General features: G+C 33.6%; 2 protein-coding genes, 1 long non-coding RNA gene and 1 other non-coding gene across 5 annotated transcripts; 2 read left to right on the forward strand and 2 right to left on the reverse strand.

The window, feature by feature from the left end:
- Positions 1–1,324: 1,324 nt before the first annotated feature.
- On the forward strand, positions 1,325–2,130 carry LOC111888278 (uncharacterized). Its single transcript, XM_023884421.3, has one exon. The coding sequence runs from the start codon at positions 1,399–1,401 to the stop codon at positions 1,948–1,950; it is 552 nt and encodes a 183-aa protein (XP_023740189.1). The 5' UTR covers positions 1,325–1,398; the 3' UTR covers positions 1,951–2,130.
- A 3,805-nt stretch (positions 2,131–5,935) lies between these two features.
- Positions 5,936–8,810, forward strand: LOC111888300 (uncharacterized). Of its 2 annotated transcripts, none has more exons than XM_023884458.3 (14): positions 5,936–6,123; positions 6,216–6,325; positions 6,396–6,459; positions 6,547–6,657; positions 6,750–6,809; positions 6,902–7,009; positions 7,088–7,157; positions 7,255–7,295; positions 7,398–7,514; positions 7,579–7,662; positions 7,737–7,867; positions 7,941–8,029; positions 8,145–8,293; positions 8,443–8,810. In XM_023884458.3, the coding sequence occupies exons 1-14, from the start codon at positions 6,022–6,024 to the stop codon at positions 8,593–8,595; spliced, it is 1,389 nt and encodes a 462-aa protein (XP_023740226.2). In that variant the 5' UTR covers positions 5,936–6,021; the 3' UTR covers positions 8,596–8,810. The 2 variants fall into 2 exon arrangements, with proteins under 2 accessions (XP_023740226.2, XP_052624120.1); XM_052768160.1 differs by having other exon boundaries at positions 5,956–6,089.
- A 2,072-nt stretch (positions 8,811–10,882) lies between these two features.
- Positions 10,883–11,998, reverse strand: LOC122196540 (uncharacterized). Its single transcript, XR_006188531.2, has 2 exons — positions 11,795–11,998; positions 10,883–10,965 (listed from the first exon to the last, which is right to left on the reverse strand). It is a non-coding gene; the product is annotated as an uncharacterized LOC122196540 (long non-coding RNA).
- LOC111888313 (U6 spliceosomal RNA) lies at positions 11,783–11,885 on the reverse strand. Its single transcript, XR_002849160.1, has one exon. It is a non-coding gene; the product is annotated as a U6 spliceosomal RNA (small nuclear RNA).
- Positions 11,999–14,421: the final 2,423 nt, after the last annotated feature.

Raw genomic sequence — 14,421 nt, forward strand, 5'->3', positions numbered from 1 at the left:
GTTTGATGCTCGTTGGGAAAATCGCAAAAATTATGATTTTATAAAGGGGATACACATGAGTATTTTAGTAGTATGTAGGTATCCAGTTACCTTAATTATGATCAAGAAGGGTACGACGAGGTTAATCGTCTTAGAAAGGAGAAAGAGAAAATATTGAGTTCATCAACCATCGTTACTGCTAATATTACGACCCCCGTCTACCATCTGGTACACGTATATGTTGGTAGAATGACCTAAACGCTTATCATAATCTTCATCGGACTACGTTATGTATTATGAGAATATCACTTGTTATAAGCATAAGCAACAATACTATATTGAAAGTATTACAATCATCATGACAATTAGGAGATTCTTTCAAGCAGAAAGAAAACTACCAATCGTAGAGACAAAGCCAACCTAGGCTTTGATTGATTGTATGTAGTAGGAAAGCGAGGGTCCTAACCCAAGTAGGGAGATCCAAAGTGCGAATGAAAACTCAACTTCAGGTTCTACATCAAGATCCAAAAGATTTGCAACACCAGAAGCTAAGAAAAAGTGTTAGTAGCTACGATGCCTACTTAAATGGACGTTTTGGTTGGAAAGTAAGAAGGCAACATCATGAGGAAACTTGAAACCTTTACTTGCGCCTATAGGTAAACGTAACTATCTCACTTTAGATCTCATTACCACGTGTCCATGGTTGTGTAGAATCATGATATAACATAGGTCATAATAGACCAAGCGACAAGTATAACTTCCTAGGTATCACATATGTAAGGAATTGGTCCATGAAGGGCATTTTTATAAACCCATTGTCAAAGAATAACTTAAGGTATTTGGATCGGAGACCATTCTCGGATCTTCCTGATAGTTATATTAGGTAGCGTTTGGTGGTGGGACTAGGTGGGACAGAACTAGATTGAACAGAATTGGACTGGACTGGACATAACTAGACTGAACTCGTTATATAGCGTTTGGCAACACCGGAACAATACGGAAACTGGAAATGGTTTTTTTTTTTTTTTCCCATTCTGTTCTATGGTTTTGGATGAGACTAAATTTTGGATAAATAGTCCCATTGGACTTGGTCAACAACTAACTTTATCCCAGTCCCGTCCGTGTCAAACGCTCAGTGATATAGGACCTTGTTCTGTTCTGTTCCGTCCTATTATACGTATCAAATGGGACCTTAACGACGACGATGTAAGAATTGTCGAAGTCTAGCAAAGTTGAAACCTAAAAGGAGTCACGGAACAGTTGAAATCATAAAATTATACTATTCATGAACACTTTTATTTTAATATATATTAATAATATGAAAATTATATAATGAAATTAAGTAACATTCCTTATCTACTCCAAAGTCCAAAGCAGCCACACCCAAGTCCCAAGGGAGAGGTTCTACTTCTATCAGCAATGGCGTCCTCCAACCCTCTCTTCTCATCACCACTCCCTCTGTCCCCACTCAGATCCCACGCGCCGCTGCCCCTAACCTTCTCCTTCACAACGAAAGCAACCCCCAATGATTCTTCCTCTACCGATGGTCCCACCTCCGAATCACCCGAGACTGAAAGTTTCGAGGACCGACTCTCGCAGGTACGTCTGCGTTACCGGAGTGGCACAGGGAAGAAAGCCGACGCACGGAAGAGCAAGAAGTCCGGGAAGAAATCCGGTGGGAGTTCAGGATCTGGGGCAAACATGTACCTCCCACCGGTGCCTTTGAAGGAGCCGATTTCAGGTGGAGTGAAAGTGGATTTCGGGTTCAGCCCGTATTCGGAGAGGATGAATGGGCGGGTGGCGGCCCTTGGGTTAGCGGCGTTGGTGTTAGTGGAGCTGGCGACGGGAGAGAGTGTGATAAAATACCATACGCCGTCGATCATTTTTATTCAGGTTTATTTTGTGGCTGCTGTTACGGCGGTGTATTGTAAGGTTGAAAAGGAAAAGGTCAGCATTTGGCCACAGTCGTAGTGAGGTGCTCCGGTTGACTCGGAGTATTTGGCATTGATGATTGGTACAGCTGTTTCTGTATTTAGTTTTTGTTCAACGATTGAAATATATATATAATAATTATTTGTTAAAATGGCCATAACAATCGATTGGAACTCTGAAAATGTTTATACACATAAAATAGCAACTTACTTATGTTAATTTGGTTTAATATAGGCTTATAGCATCCAACTTTTATTTTTACTTAGAAATCTATTAGAGCTTTGAAAATATGATGCACTAATATGAGAAACAAGCAACACCTTCGAAACCAAGGTAGCAATACCTAAAAGAGAATCCCCTATTGCTATCCTGGTTCATATATAATGTAATATGTCAAAAGATGACTATTTTGTTTCTAATTTTAGTAAATGTCCATGACTTTCGTGCATTTGTTAGAATAGTTTTTAATTTTATGACATAAAACGTCACAGTTAAACATTCTTGGACAAAAATTTATGTTCCTCAAGAAATACTTTTGAGAGATATTACGGTTTCAAAAGTTCATGCCATATAAAGCTCGTTAAGGTCCTGAGTCAGACTTTTGTTCGCAAATTTTTATTTATTTATTTATTTATATTACACTGTATCACCACACAATTAGAATTTATGATCGTTAATTAGTCGTGAGACATATTTGAGTCTGTTTAAGGATTTAGAGGTAATTCACCTATTATGATTTACATGATCTTTGCAATGTGATTATTGATGTCATTCGAATTCTTGGTCGTTGGCTATGATCTATTGATCTAGATTCAGTTGAGTATATCGTTTCCAAGCCGATATTGATTGTTGGTGTTCTGCCTCCCAAACTCAGACATTACTTTATGAGTTTAATATCAAGGTTGAACCATGAACGCTGCAAAAGAAGGCCAACCAGTAACATTATGCAATTTATGCGTTAATCCATTATTTGTAGTTTAAGTAAGATCGAGTAAAAAAAAAAAAACTTACGAGTGTTGATATTGAATGACTATGACTTTCTTTCAATAAGATTATAGGAAGTAAATACGAATTATTTTTCATGCAGTTCTTACATAACGTCCATATATATTGGGAATAAATACAAATTAACTTTTGCAGTCAGTTTGTGGTTCTTTAAGCTCGATCTTTCTGGTACAAGTTAAATGTCTGGCGATAGAATTTTCTCACACAGTTTCATGCATATGAAGCTTTATTTTATATCTAACCTTTGTATGTCGACTTTTTTGTTCAAGGTCTACCGAATGGTTATGTCACTATGTGTATAGAAGCCGATGCTTTTATGTTAGTTTTTATAATAATCGTAATATTTATTTTGAGAAAGGACGGATTGTGCTCAATAGCGGACCATGTGATACGATTATTCATTATAGTAATCAACAAAATGAGTTTGTTGATTTTTTTTGTATGGTTTAGTCAACCATACAAGTTGATAAACGATTATTTTATTTAAAAATAAGTTAATAAGTATATATTATTTAAAATAAGGAACATCCATAGTTACATGTGATTATAGTTTATGTTTACTTTATATTCTTATAGGAGCTATGGATCAATGTTTTTTTGATTCATATTTGTGTTGTTTAATGATATATAACACAAATAAACATTAATTCATGCTAATAGTCAAATCAAGATTGGAAACTAGATAAAATAATTGGGTTCCTATCAAGTTGAATTTTCTTCTTTGGAGAATGTTGTTGTATAGTATTCTCACGAGAGAGACTGTCGTATAAGGATATTGATGTGAAGTCGATTATGTGTCTTGTTTGTTCTCATTTTGTAGAGATGATTAAACACCTTTTTGCAGGCTATTGGGAGATTAGTCACTTGTGGAGGCGTATCGCGATTTGGTGGGATGTGCATATTCTTGATCCAATTTCCATTCTTCTGATAGTTTGTTGGGCCGATACCGCTAGACCGATGGGATGGCAATACAAGGCTTTTGATGTAGTGGTGATGATAGTTTTTTTGGTGGTTATGGATTTTTCGAAAGTCCATTCTCTTTGGGACGACTTTACCCAGGAAATCTTTTTTTGATGATATTGTAGATATGACGTTTTTTAGATTTCTAATAGGTGTAAAAAAGCTAAGTTGGTTTGGGTTTCTATTTACGAAACCCAGCTTTGGCTTCTGTTTCTTTGTAATGGGTCTTTTTCTAGCATCTTGTTGGTTTTTTAATAAAATTATGTGGTTCCAAACAAATAATAATAAAATAAAAATACATACAAGACCGAGAATTGTTATGGCACATCAAAGCCTGTCACATCCTAAAAAATGATTAAGTGCTCAAGAGTCATCTTGGAAGAAGACAAACCATCTTCAAATCTTAATGCTTTGCAAAGTAGGTCTAGTCTTTAGAGGAGGCAAATTATCCATAAAATGAGTCTTGTGTTAGGCTTTAAGAGGTTGTCATTGATCTTAATTTTCCATGAGAGAACATAAACGAGCTTCTAGTTGGTGATAAAACCATAACTAGTATCAATGTGACCCAAACATCGCCAGAAGCATTGACATTCCCATGAACCTCTTTCATCTTGTCCAAAAAGATCAACAAATTCAACTGAAAAATGGTCCGCAGAGAGCACCTCATCTACTTGTGACCAAGGAGATATGAAAGCACGATGGGAATCATTGATCGCTTCATCATCAATGCTAAAATAATACTTCCACTTAGGATCATCAATATTCAATATCATGCTCGGATTCAACGACTTTCTACCATTTCACATCACTGACATGTAAATATGCTTCATCTAAAACATCAATATTCTATATCAATAACCTAGGTAGGATCAAAATCTAATCCACATCAACTTTGAGATCTCTTTGCAATTGCAACCTCCGGGTCATCAGGCGTAGTAAAGAACTTGATCTTAACAAATGAAAGCTCAATAGACATAACTTGAGCCTCCATTAGAGTTAAATGGGTATCAACATCAAACAAATATGCTTAAAGCACATCATATCATAGCTATTGCAAACCGAAAAGGTGGATCTTCATAGGAGGTCTCCGTAAGCGATCTCACTCTCATTTATCTCTCTCTCTCTCTCACACACACATACACACACACTCATGGTATACAACTTGGGCGTTAAAACATAATTTCAGGGCTCATCTTAGATAATGTTGGCCCAATTTTCCATTTATGATCATGAGTTAGGAGAATCACTTCTACAAACTAGGAAATTCATCCCTAAGGGCATCAATAATCTATTAAACTCTTGGAGAGTTGTATGGAGTGCCAAGTAGAAAAAAGAATATGGACATTCTATTCAATTAAAAAAAATCCCATCATTTTGCACTGAAATCTCTTATTATGTGTTTAATCTCTATTGACTCCATCATCTCTTTCTTTTATATCATATTCAATTTAATTATACTAAACTCTCATTCAACCCCCATTATAAATGCTTCAACCTTACCATTCTATATTTTCTCCTATGCATGGTTTCATACTTTCATTACTCATAGATATTTTATTAGGTTAATGAGAGTGGTATCTTTATTGATACATATCTTTTTTATGTCACGTAGGCACCACCTTATTTTTGTCATATCACTTAATTTTCTTGCAATTTAAGGGTTGTGGTTTGTAAAGATTTTAAATTGAAAAAAAAAAATATAACTTTTGTGATTAGCTGGTCAAAGAAGTCAAAGTGGGGAAGGGCTCGGCAGCAGCTTATTGCCGAAGAAGCTTGTTGAACTCGGTATGTTGTAGCGGATGCACGGTGTGGCAAGGCCTAGTAAGATTTGCCGAATCGAGAGCGCTCCACATAACCTTACCAAATCCAGAAAACCGTCAAAGCAATCGTTCTTACATATCGTGATCATGCTAATTTACAAGAAGGAGATATGGGTGTGTGCAGAGATATATTCGACAATACATGTATTGTCGTTTTCGTTACAAGGAAAAAAAAAATATGATTTCAGGTCATAAAAACATCATTTTTTTTATTTTTTATTTCATATTTATTTTTTTTGAAAATATCGGTAGGTAGGGAGAACAACTCAACTCAAACAAAAAATTTAGTCGGAAGTCGGAACGGACCACCATTTCACACATTGCTATGCTAATTTTAGGTGTTCGAATCCAGCGGCCCTTCTTCGCTCCCTCCCGGTGCTGCCTCCGCATCAGGTGCAACTTCTCCACATCATCTTCTCCACTACAGGTTCAAAGCTAAACTCAATCAACGGAGGACTCTGTTTTATCCATGTCTGCCAACTGTTTGATAAAATTACTGAATGAGTTCACTTGACTTAGGCACCCCAACATGTAGAGGAGGATTGTGTCGATTTCTTGCCGTGGTTAAGACAGAAGGCTGGGGAGGAAATTTCGTCCGTGCTCTCTGTAGGAAAATCAATTCATGGCAGGTAACTTATATGTTTCAAATATTTCTATGATTTTGCAATTCTTTTTCTCATCCATGTCCTTAAATTGCAGGTCATTGTTTGCTTGTAAACCAATACATGCTGGTGATTGCATACTGAAAGTTCCTTACAGAATGGTATCCTTTACTGAATATTTATAACTGTTTTGTGCTCCATGATTATAAATCCCAAAGGTACCATGTCATCTGTGGACATTTTTGCAGCAACTGGCCCCAGATAATCTTCTTCCTTCAATAAGTTCTTTGTTAGGAGATGATGTTACTAATGTTGCAAAGCTTGCATTGGTCATCTTAATGCACCAAAAACTTGGTCAGGTACCAATTTTGTATATGTTTCTTTCAAACTGTTTGAGAAGACTGAAGACATTCCAACTGGTTCCTTGTTTATCTTCTGTTTGTTAATGCAGGCTTCTGAATGGGCCCCTTACATCAGCTGTTTGCCACCAGTTTCAGAGATGCATAGCACAGTATTTCCCTTTTTACCCTTTTATTAAGTCACACATTTGATAACAAAATTCCCTTGTGTTATTTCCTTAAAGCACAATTTTTATTTCTGTAGATATTTTGGAGCGATGAGGAATTAAAGATGATCAAGATAAGTTCTTTATATCAAGAAACGTTAAAACATAAGGCTCAGATAGAAAAAGACTTTTCCTCCATAAAACATGTATGTCTTTTACATTTCTGTAGTTTGTGCAAGTTCACAAATCATCAAGATATTCATTTTTATTTGTTTTCCATGCAGATTCTTGAACACTTTCCTGAATTTTTTGAAGAAGTGACGTTAGACAAATTTAAGCATGCTTATACTCTAGGTATAACATCTTATCAGATTCCATTTTCAATCTTCATTTCACTTTTATCCGTTAACTAACATCACATTTTTGTAATAATTTTTTGTATATGTTTCAGTTGAATCTCGAGGTTGGATCAGCACAAGGGGTGTTTCCATGGTATTCTAATTTCATCAGTCTTTTAACGTCTTTTAAATGTTTGGAATAAATACCAAAGTTTCAATGGTTGTAGGAATTATTTTGTGAGTAAATATTTTTTAGATTCCTTTTGCAGATTTTCTAAACCATGATGGATTTTCAGAAACAGATGTTTTAAGTGATGACTTTCAACAAGTGTCTGAAGTGATTGCTGATCAGAATTATGCCCCTGGTGATGAGGTCCTCTTTACTTCAATCTTTTATATATATCTGCAGTTTTAATCATTGTTTAAAGTTTGTGCAGGTTCTTATAAGATATGGGAAGTTTTCAAATGCTAGACTTCTCTTGGATTTTGGATTTATACTTCTTTGCAACAAATATGATCAGGTTTTACTCACTCATATAATTATCTCTGTGTGTTTCTTTTAAACTTAATTCTCAATGATGTCACCTTCTTGCAGGTCAAAGTTGAGGTCAATGTACCTGAGCATGACCACCTGCGTTCAATAAAGTTGGATCTTCTGGAAAGACACACAACACCAGTGCTGAAAGACGATAATGCCCTTTCATTAGGAAACGGCTTTATGGTGATGTATGAATGTCACAAATTCACCCTCATTTATTTTGTCCAGTCGTTTTCTGAAATATTTATTATTTTTATACAGGAAAGTGAAGTCATCCAATGGAAAAGGAAAGGGAATCCCACAATCACTTAGAGCTTTTGCTCGTGTTCTGTGTTGTACCTCTCCTCAAGGTCTCTTACATACAAAAAAGTTGAATTAAACAAAATGGATATGTAAATTTGTTAAAATTATGTTTTTAAGAATTGTATAAAATTGTTATGTTTGTGTGATTGATCTCCACTACAGAGTTGCAGGAGTTGGCTATGGAAGCAAGACAAAATGATGGTCGGCTTGCTAGGATTCCTTTAAAGAACAGGGGAAAAGAATTGCAAGCACATCAATTCTTGCTTTCAAGATTTAATCACATTATTGAAAATTATAATTCGCTTATTCAGGTAATTAATTAATCTCCTAATTTTATAAATCATCTAATTCGACCCTCAGAGGGAGTTTAAGTTTAAACTATCACTTTCTCTATTAAGTCGTTCTATCTGCGTTAAGTCAAAATGAAGCACCCATATAACGTTGACTTTTTTTTTTACAGTTTGTAATTCGCGACAGTTGCAGTGTGTCATTGGGAAAAGATGCAAGAAGGGTGGAGATTGCTCAAGATCTACTCAATGGGGAGCTTAGGATTCTTAAATCTGCTTCTGCATGGCTAAAAAACTACTGTGAAACCTTGAAGAACAAAAGGTAAAATTGTAAAGAAAATCTCTCTTGTATGGAATGATTTTTGTAAGTGAAATGGAGTACAGTTTTACTTTTTGAATATGGCTTTTTTTTTTTTTTTTTCTAATTGTAATCTTATTTAGGTTCTAATGAGCTTTTTATATTATTGAACTTTTTTGTTTATGTATATAAGATTTTTAATAGTTATGACGGAATAATATATTAAGTAAAAGTTAAAAACTATATGTTATATTTAGATATAATGTCGATGTTATTACTACATGCCAACTTCATGAATCATGAATGTATATTCATTCAATTACCATGGTTATTATTACACTGTTAATTCAGTTTTTTTTTTCAATCGAATATGTTCTGATGTAGTGTGTGGTAGGATGAAATGAGGAAATGAAGGGAAAAAAACTCATTAAAATTTGTCTATATTGTCTAATAAAATAAAATAGACTATGAAGGTATGCAACTCCTGTTGATTGTTTTTCATTTCGTGAAACAAATTAAAAGTTATAGCCTAACTAATGTTCTACTTGAGTGAAAAACATTAACCTTTTTGAAACATTTATAACTTAAATTAAATTGTTTTTTATGTTTTTTTTTTATATAATTTTAAGTATATTTTATTAATTTATTTAAGGTTTTAATAAGTTTTATTAAGTTTATCTTTTTAATTTTATTATATAATATAAAAGTAAATTATAAATTAAATCTAAATACGATGAAAACTCGCCTAAACGACAACCAAATAGGGTACTATATATTGTAATGACCAATTCTATTATATCTCATTTTATTATCCATTTGATTTACTTTATCATATGACATTTTATTATTGTTAGAATTAAAATAGTTGATAGCTTCTTCGGACATAATTTGGTGTTTGTTTCGCACTTTAACAAATATGGCAAGATATGAAATATATTAAGTTGTTTTCTTTTGGCTTAATACATACAAAAAGTCTTAATGAGTTAAGTCAGTGGAGGTGGCTTAATGCACACATACATCACCTTTTACCCTCCTTATTGTTAGAAATTGGGGCCGTAGGTTTGTGCACAAATTTGATCATTTTAGTTGTGTAGGGCTTAAACTATGATTTCTGTCTTGCGCAATGATTTTGATTCCGTTGGCGACGTATTTTATTTTTGAAGGACTAAGATACGATATTATAATTTAGAACTAAAAAACCACTTTAATTTATATAATCTCCGATAATACTAATGTTTTTGAAAAAACTCAAATATTCAATTATATTATTTTTATTTCCAAAAATTACTAAATCAATATTTATGATGATTCTACTTTTTAACATTTAATGTTTTTTTTTTTAAATCACATTAAATATGTTTATGCTTAAACGCATTTAGCGTTGTATCTGTAAGGTTTATATTTTATTAAATAACATTTTTTATTAATTTAATTCTATTTAGTTTTCTAATTACACATAACAAACATGAAAGTTTTAAATCACACATAATAATAGAATGTAATATTACATTCTATTGTATTACCCATTTCTCAACCTCGTTCGTTCAATTCGATTTCATTTCATCTTTTGCCTTCCTTGAACTTTTCCACAATAAATCTCTTGTAAAAGGCTTGTTTTAGGGGTTGTTTTTTTTACTCATTAAGTCATATATAGGTTAGTGGCTGAGTAAACAATCATGTTTTTCTGGATAAAATTTATATTAAGTTTCTTTTCTAGACCAAATAAATAGAGTGAATAAGATTTAATTACAAATTTATCCCTACATTAAAAAAACAAATTTCATAATATTCATTAATTTTAACAATATTCATCAATTTTAATGTGAATTAGTTGGGAGAGAAAAAAATAAAATTAGTAAATGGCTACCCTCTTAATGCGATGAGCCAAGCTTTTGGCTTCTTAACTCATAAAGTCTTTATGTCCAGATTATGTCAAAAAGAAATAACCATATATGGTTGTTCAGATTAAGCATTTAAACTTATTAAGATCTTTAAAATATAAAACAGCCACTTGGTATTCTTTTATATTTACAAGGTGCAGGAAGGGTTATGTGCAGCATTGGAGGTAAATATGTAGCCCCTAACAATTCACATCATTACAAGGCCTTATATACAACTGTTTGTTTTTCTATATAATGCAGAACAAAAAAATGTTATCAGTTTGTAAACAATAAAGTTGAATTTGACTTTTATGCGATGGAAAGAATTATCTGAAGATAACCCTGAAAGTAGTGATGAATAAGAGGTTTTTGATCGAGAACCTATTGAATACACTCCATTAAGTGAATTCCATCAAGGAAAGAAAAACCCTAATCTCGACATTCAAAGAGTAAACTTCTATAATAATCTTCATGCCGAATTATAAGTGATTATACAAGTGTTGTATGAATCCTGTAAACTGAAGCTAATAACAAAAATCAGTAAAAGTTTAGGAGGGAATCCATTAAATGTAACTCTTTGTAGCTCGTGAATCCAACAATCCAACAAAAACTTTATGCTCTAAAACCACAAACTATACAAAAAATTTGGCATGGAAAATACACACTTGAATTTAGAAAATGCAGCAATTGATTGAAGAAATCAATGCAGATACAACAGAAATCAAGAAAATACAACATTCGATTGATTGATTTTGGACCAATAACAGTAGAAAGCAAAAAAATGTAGCATTCGATTGAGTGAAGTAGGAAAAAAAAAACAGCAGAAATTTAAAAAATGCAGCAATAATTGAATGACATAGGGCAAAAGGAACAAAAATCCAAAAATGCAGTAACCGATTGAGTGTATTAAGGCAAAAAGCGAATAGAAATGCAGAAATCGATGGGGATAATTAGGACAAAAACAACAGTCGATTGAGCAAATTAGGGCAAAAAATCAACAGAAATTTTGGAAAAAAAAAAATAAGGAATCGAAATAAACAAAGAGAAAGTCCGTTCAAATGAATTAGGGCAAAAACGAAGAAATCGTGAAATGCAGTAATGGATTCAACGAAAATTTGGGCAAAAAAAGCGAATAGAAATGCAGAAATCGATGGGGCAAATTAGGACAAAAACAACAGTCGATTGAGCAAATTAGGGCAAAAAATCAACAGAAATTTTGAAAAAAAAAAAATAAGGAATCGAAATAAACAAAGAGAAAGTCCGTTCAAATGAATTAGGGCAAGAACGAAGAAATCGTGAGATGCAGTAATCGATTCAACGAAAAATAGGGTAAAAAAAAATTTGGACCATTTCTCGATTTGTGCGTGTCATCCTTGCGCAGGGGCCATGCTAATCTTCTCTGTATCGTTCCAATTTTATCGGATGTCCCCGAAGGGACGATTATGGATGAGACGTAGAGATATATAACATGGTAGCAGTTCTTCTGTCTTGCCAATGTGGGAGTCCATGGCAACCCAGCAAGCCAATACAAAAGACATAAGACGCGTGCAATTTAATTCATTCAAAACATCGAAAAATATAAGTTATAATCTCAATATATATAATCTATTTTGTTGGTCGATTTTTTTTCTCTTCTATTTTTTCAGTGTTAAAAATTTAACAATAAGATCATAAAACTTCAAGGTTTTTAGTAGATATATTTTTTTATATAAATATATCAAATGCGATATTTCACAAAGATTATAATCCAAATATCCAATTCGATTATAACAAATGTTTTGTTATAGGTGAGGTGCAGTATCCTTAAATTAAATTTGTTAAAATTAATTGTTCTAGTCTTATTTATATTGCTTATTGCTCAATAACTCTCATGTATAAGGGTAAAAAATGTAATTTACCTAGATTATGAATGTTACATATTTATTTAAGGTTTTAACATGTTTTATGAAGTTTATATTTTAAATTTTTATTATATAATATAAAAGTAAATTAATATTAATTCTAAATATGATATAAAATACCATGAAAACTCGTTGCATTCCTAAAAGACAACCAAATAGGATACTATATTGTAGTGGCATTTATTATTGTTAGATAAATATATAATTTGGTGCTCTTTTAATCTTTTTCACTTTAACAAGTATGATAAATATATAAGATTGTTGAGCATGTGACAAAACTCGGTGATTGAACTTGAACCTTTGTTAGTATTGCGAACTTGATCTTGTAACTACAACATGCGAGACATTTTATTGTTCCTAAAAACTTATCCAACTTATCGCAAAGATCTTTAGCGGTACAATCATCGCTATAGATTGTTTTCAACAATCTGGGATCACAAGAACTGTAGAACCAAGATTTGATACAATTATCAACTGAAAACCATTCTTCATCATCTTCTCCGGTTGGAATTGATCTTCCAGAAATAGGACCATAACATAAAGTACCCCGACACATATTGAAGAATATTTGATGCCATAATTTATACCGATACCCATCAACATTAAGCTTGAAACTATATAGATTGTACACATTTATAAGGGTACACACAAGACTTAATTTGGAAGGAGATGGGATGGAAGATGAACCCGGAGTGGTCATGGAGAAGTTACCTTAGGCAACAAGAAAAAAAATGCAGCAACTGCAATGTGAGCAGAAGACGTTGGAGAAAAGACGTTAGAAGTAGGCAGACCAGCGACAAAATAAGAGCAACATGCCAATATAGGATTGATCGTCGGTAGCAGCAAGCCAAAAGAAAAACCCATTTGATCAGCGAGAGAGAAAAGGTAGGTCAGCGGGATCAAGTCAGAGCAGTGAGAGCTCCGGAGGTTGATCAGAGGGAATAACTGAAGCAACAGAAACAATGTAATTCCAGAAAAAACCCAAGAAAATCAGGCGAGTATGGTGCTAGAGCCGTATGAAACATGGGGTGGGGTAAAAACTCTAGCTTGATACCATGTTAGTTTGATAAAAAGCCTAATTAACGTAGGGCTTTGGTATTTTTAGTTTTGGAAACGACAGAAATATATTAAAACCACTACCAATCAAGCACAAGGCAAGGTAAGAAAAAAATTACATAATGTTAAATGTGGAGCAAATCCAGTATGCCCAATTACAAACACCAAATTAACATCTATGCTTTACCCAACTAAAAATTGAAGTAATAATGTTATCCACCAACTTCGAAGAGGAAGTTCTCAGGTTTTTGTAAAACAAGTCATTCCTGGTTTTCCGGATGCACCATAAGAAACCATATATGATGGTCAGAAAAAGATGATGTTTCTTTGGACATCTTCCCCAATCCGCCGCGAAAACCACCAACTCACTAACCCACTAACCGTCACAAAACTTTGATCTAGAATGCTACACCCTTGGAAAATCCACCTCAAAACTTCCTTAGTGATTTGACAACCCACCAGAAAGTGGTTCGGCTAATCCAGACCAATAGAACAGAAAAGACAATTCAGAGAAGAAATGGGAATTCCCCTGCGAGAAAGCGCAAGCGCCGAAGGGATCTGATCCATACAAGCACACCAAACAAAATCAATAACTTTAAGAGGAGTCAGGCGAAACCAAATGGTTGGATTGTCAAAGTGATTGGTAACCTTAGAATCAATGAGGGATCTCAAATTACAAACGTAGAAATTTTCATCAGAAGAGAGCTTGCATCTCATTTATCCACCCCAGACACTAAGTCCATCTATGAAAAGCCCCCAAAAAGCATTTACCTCCATGTGTTCCATAAGATTACTAGGATTTTTCTTCCACGCACAGTTGAACTTCCTATTGGAATTAATCCTATCAGAGATGAAACATGATTTTTTTTTGTCAAAATTAAAAATGCTCGGAAACCGATCAGCAAAAGTCCCATATCCGGACCAATTTTCTAACCAAAATAGGGCATTCCTTCCTGAATTGACTTAGATTTGGAATACATCTGAAGCACAAACCCCCATATCATGTAAATTACAAAA

The sequence above is a fragment of the Lactuca sativa genome, chromosome 2 (genome assembly GCF_002870075.4).
Source record: "Lactuca sativa cultivar Salinas chromosome 2, Lsat_Salinas_v11, whole genome shotgun sequence".
Taxonomy (NCBI): domain Eukaryota; kingdom Viridiplantae; phylum Streptophyta; class Magnoliopsida; order Asterales; family Asteraceae; genus Lactuca; species Lactuca sativa.

Excerpts from the sequence above, each read along its gene's own strand:
- LOC111888278 (XM_023884421.3), top strand. The coding sequence starts at position 1,399 with ATGGCGTCCTCCAACCCTCTCTTCTCATCACCACTCCCTCTGTCCCCA.
- LOC111888300 (XM_023884458.3), top strand. The coding sequence starts at position 6,022 with ATGCTAATTTTAGGTGTTCGAATCCAGCGGCCCTTCTTCGCTCCCTCC. Across the intron at positions 6,124-6,215 it reads CATCATCTTCTCCACTACAG|GCACCCCAACATGTAGAGGA; the intron begins GTTCAAAGCTAA and ends CACTTGACTTAG. Across the intron at positions 6,326-6,395 it reads GGAAAATCAATTCATGGCAG|GTCATTGTTTGCTTGTAAAC; the intron begins GTAACTTATATG and ends CTTAAATTGCAG.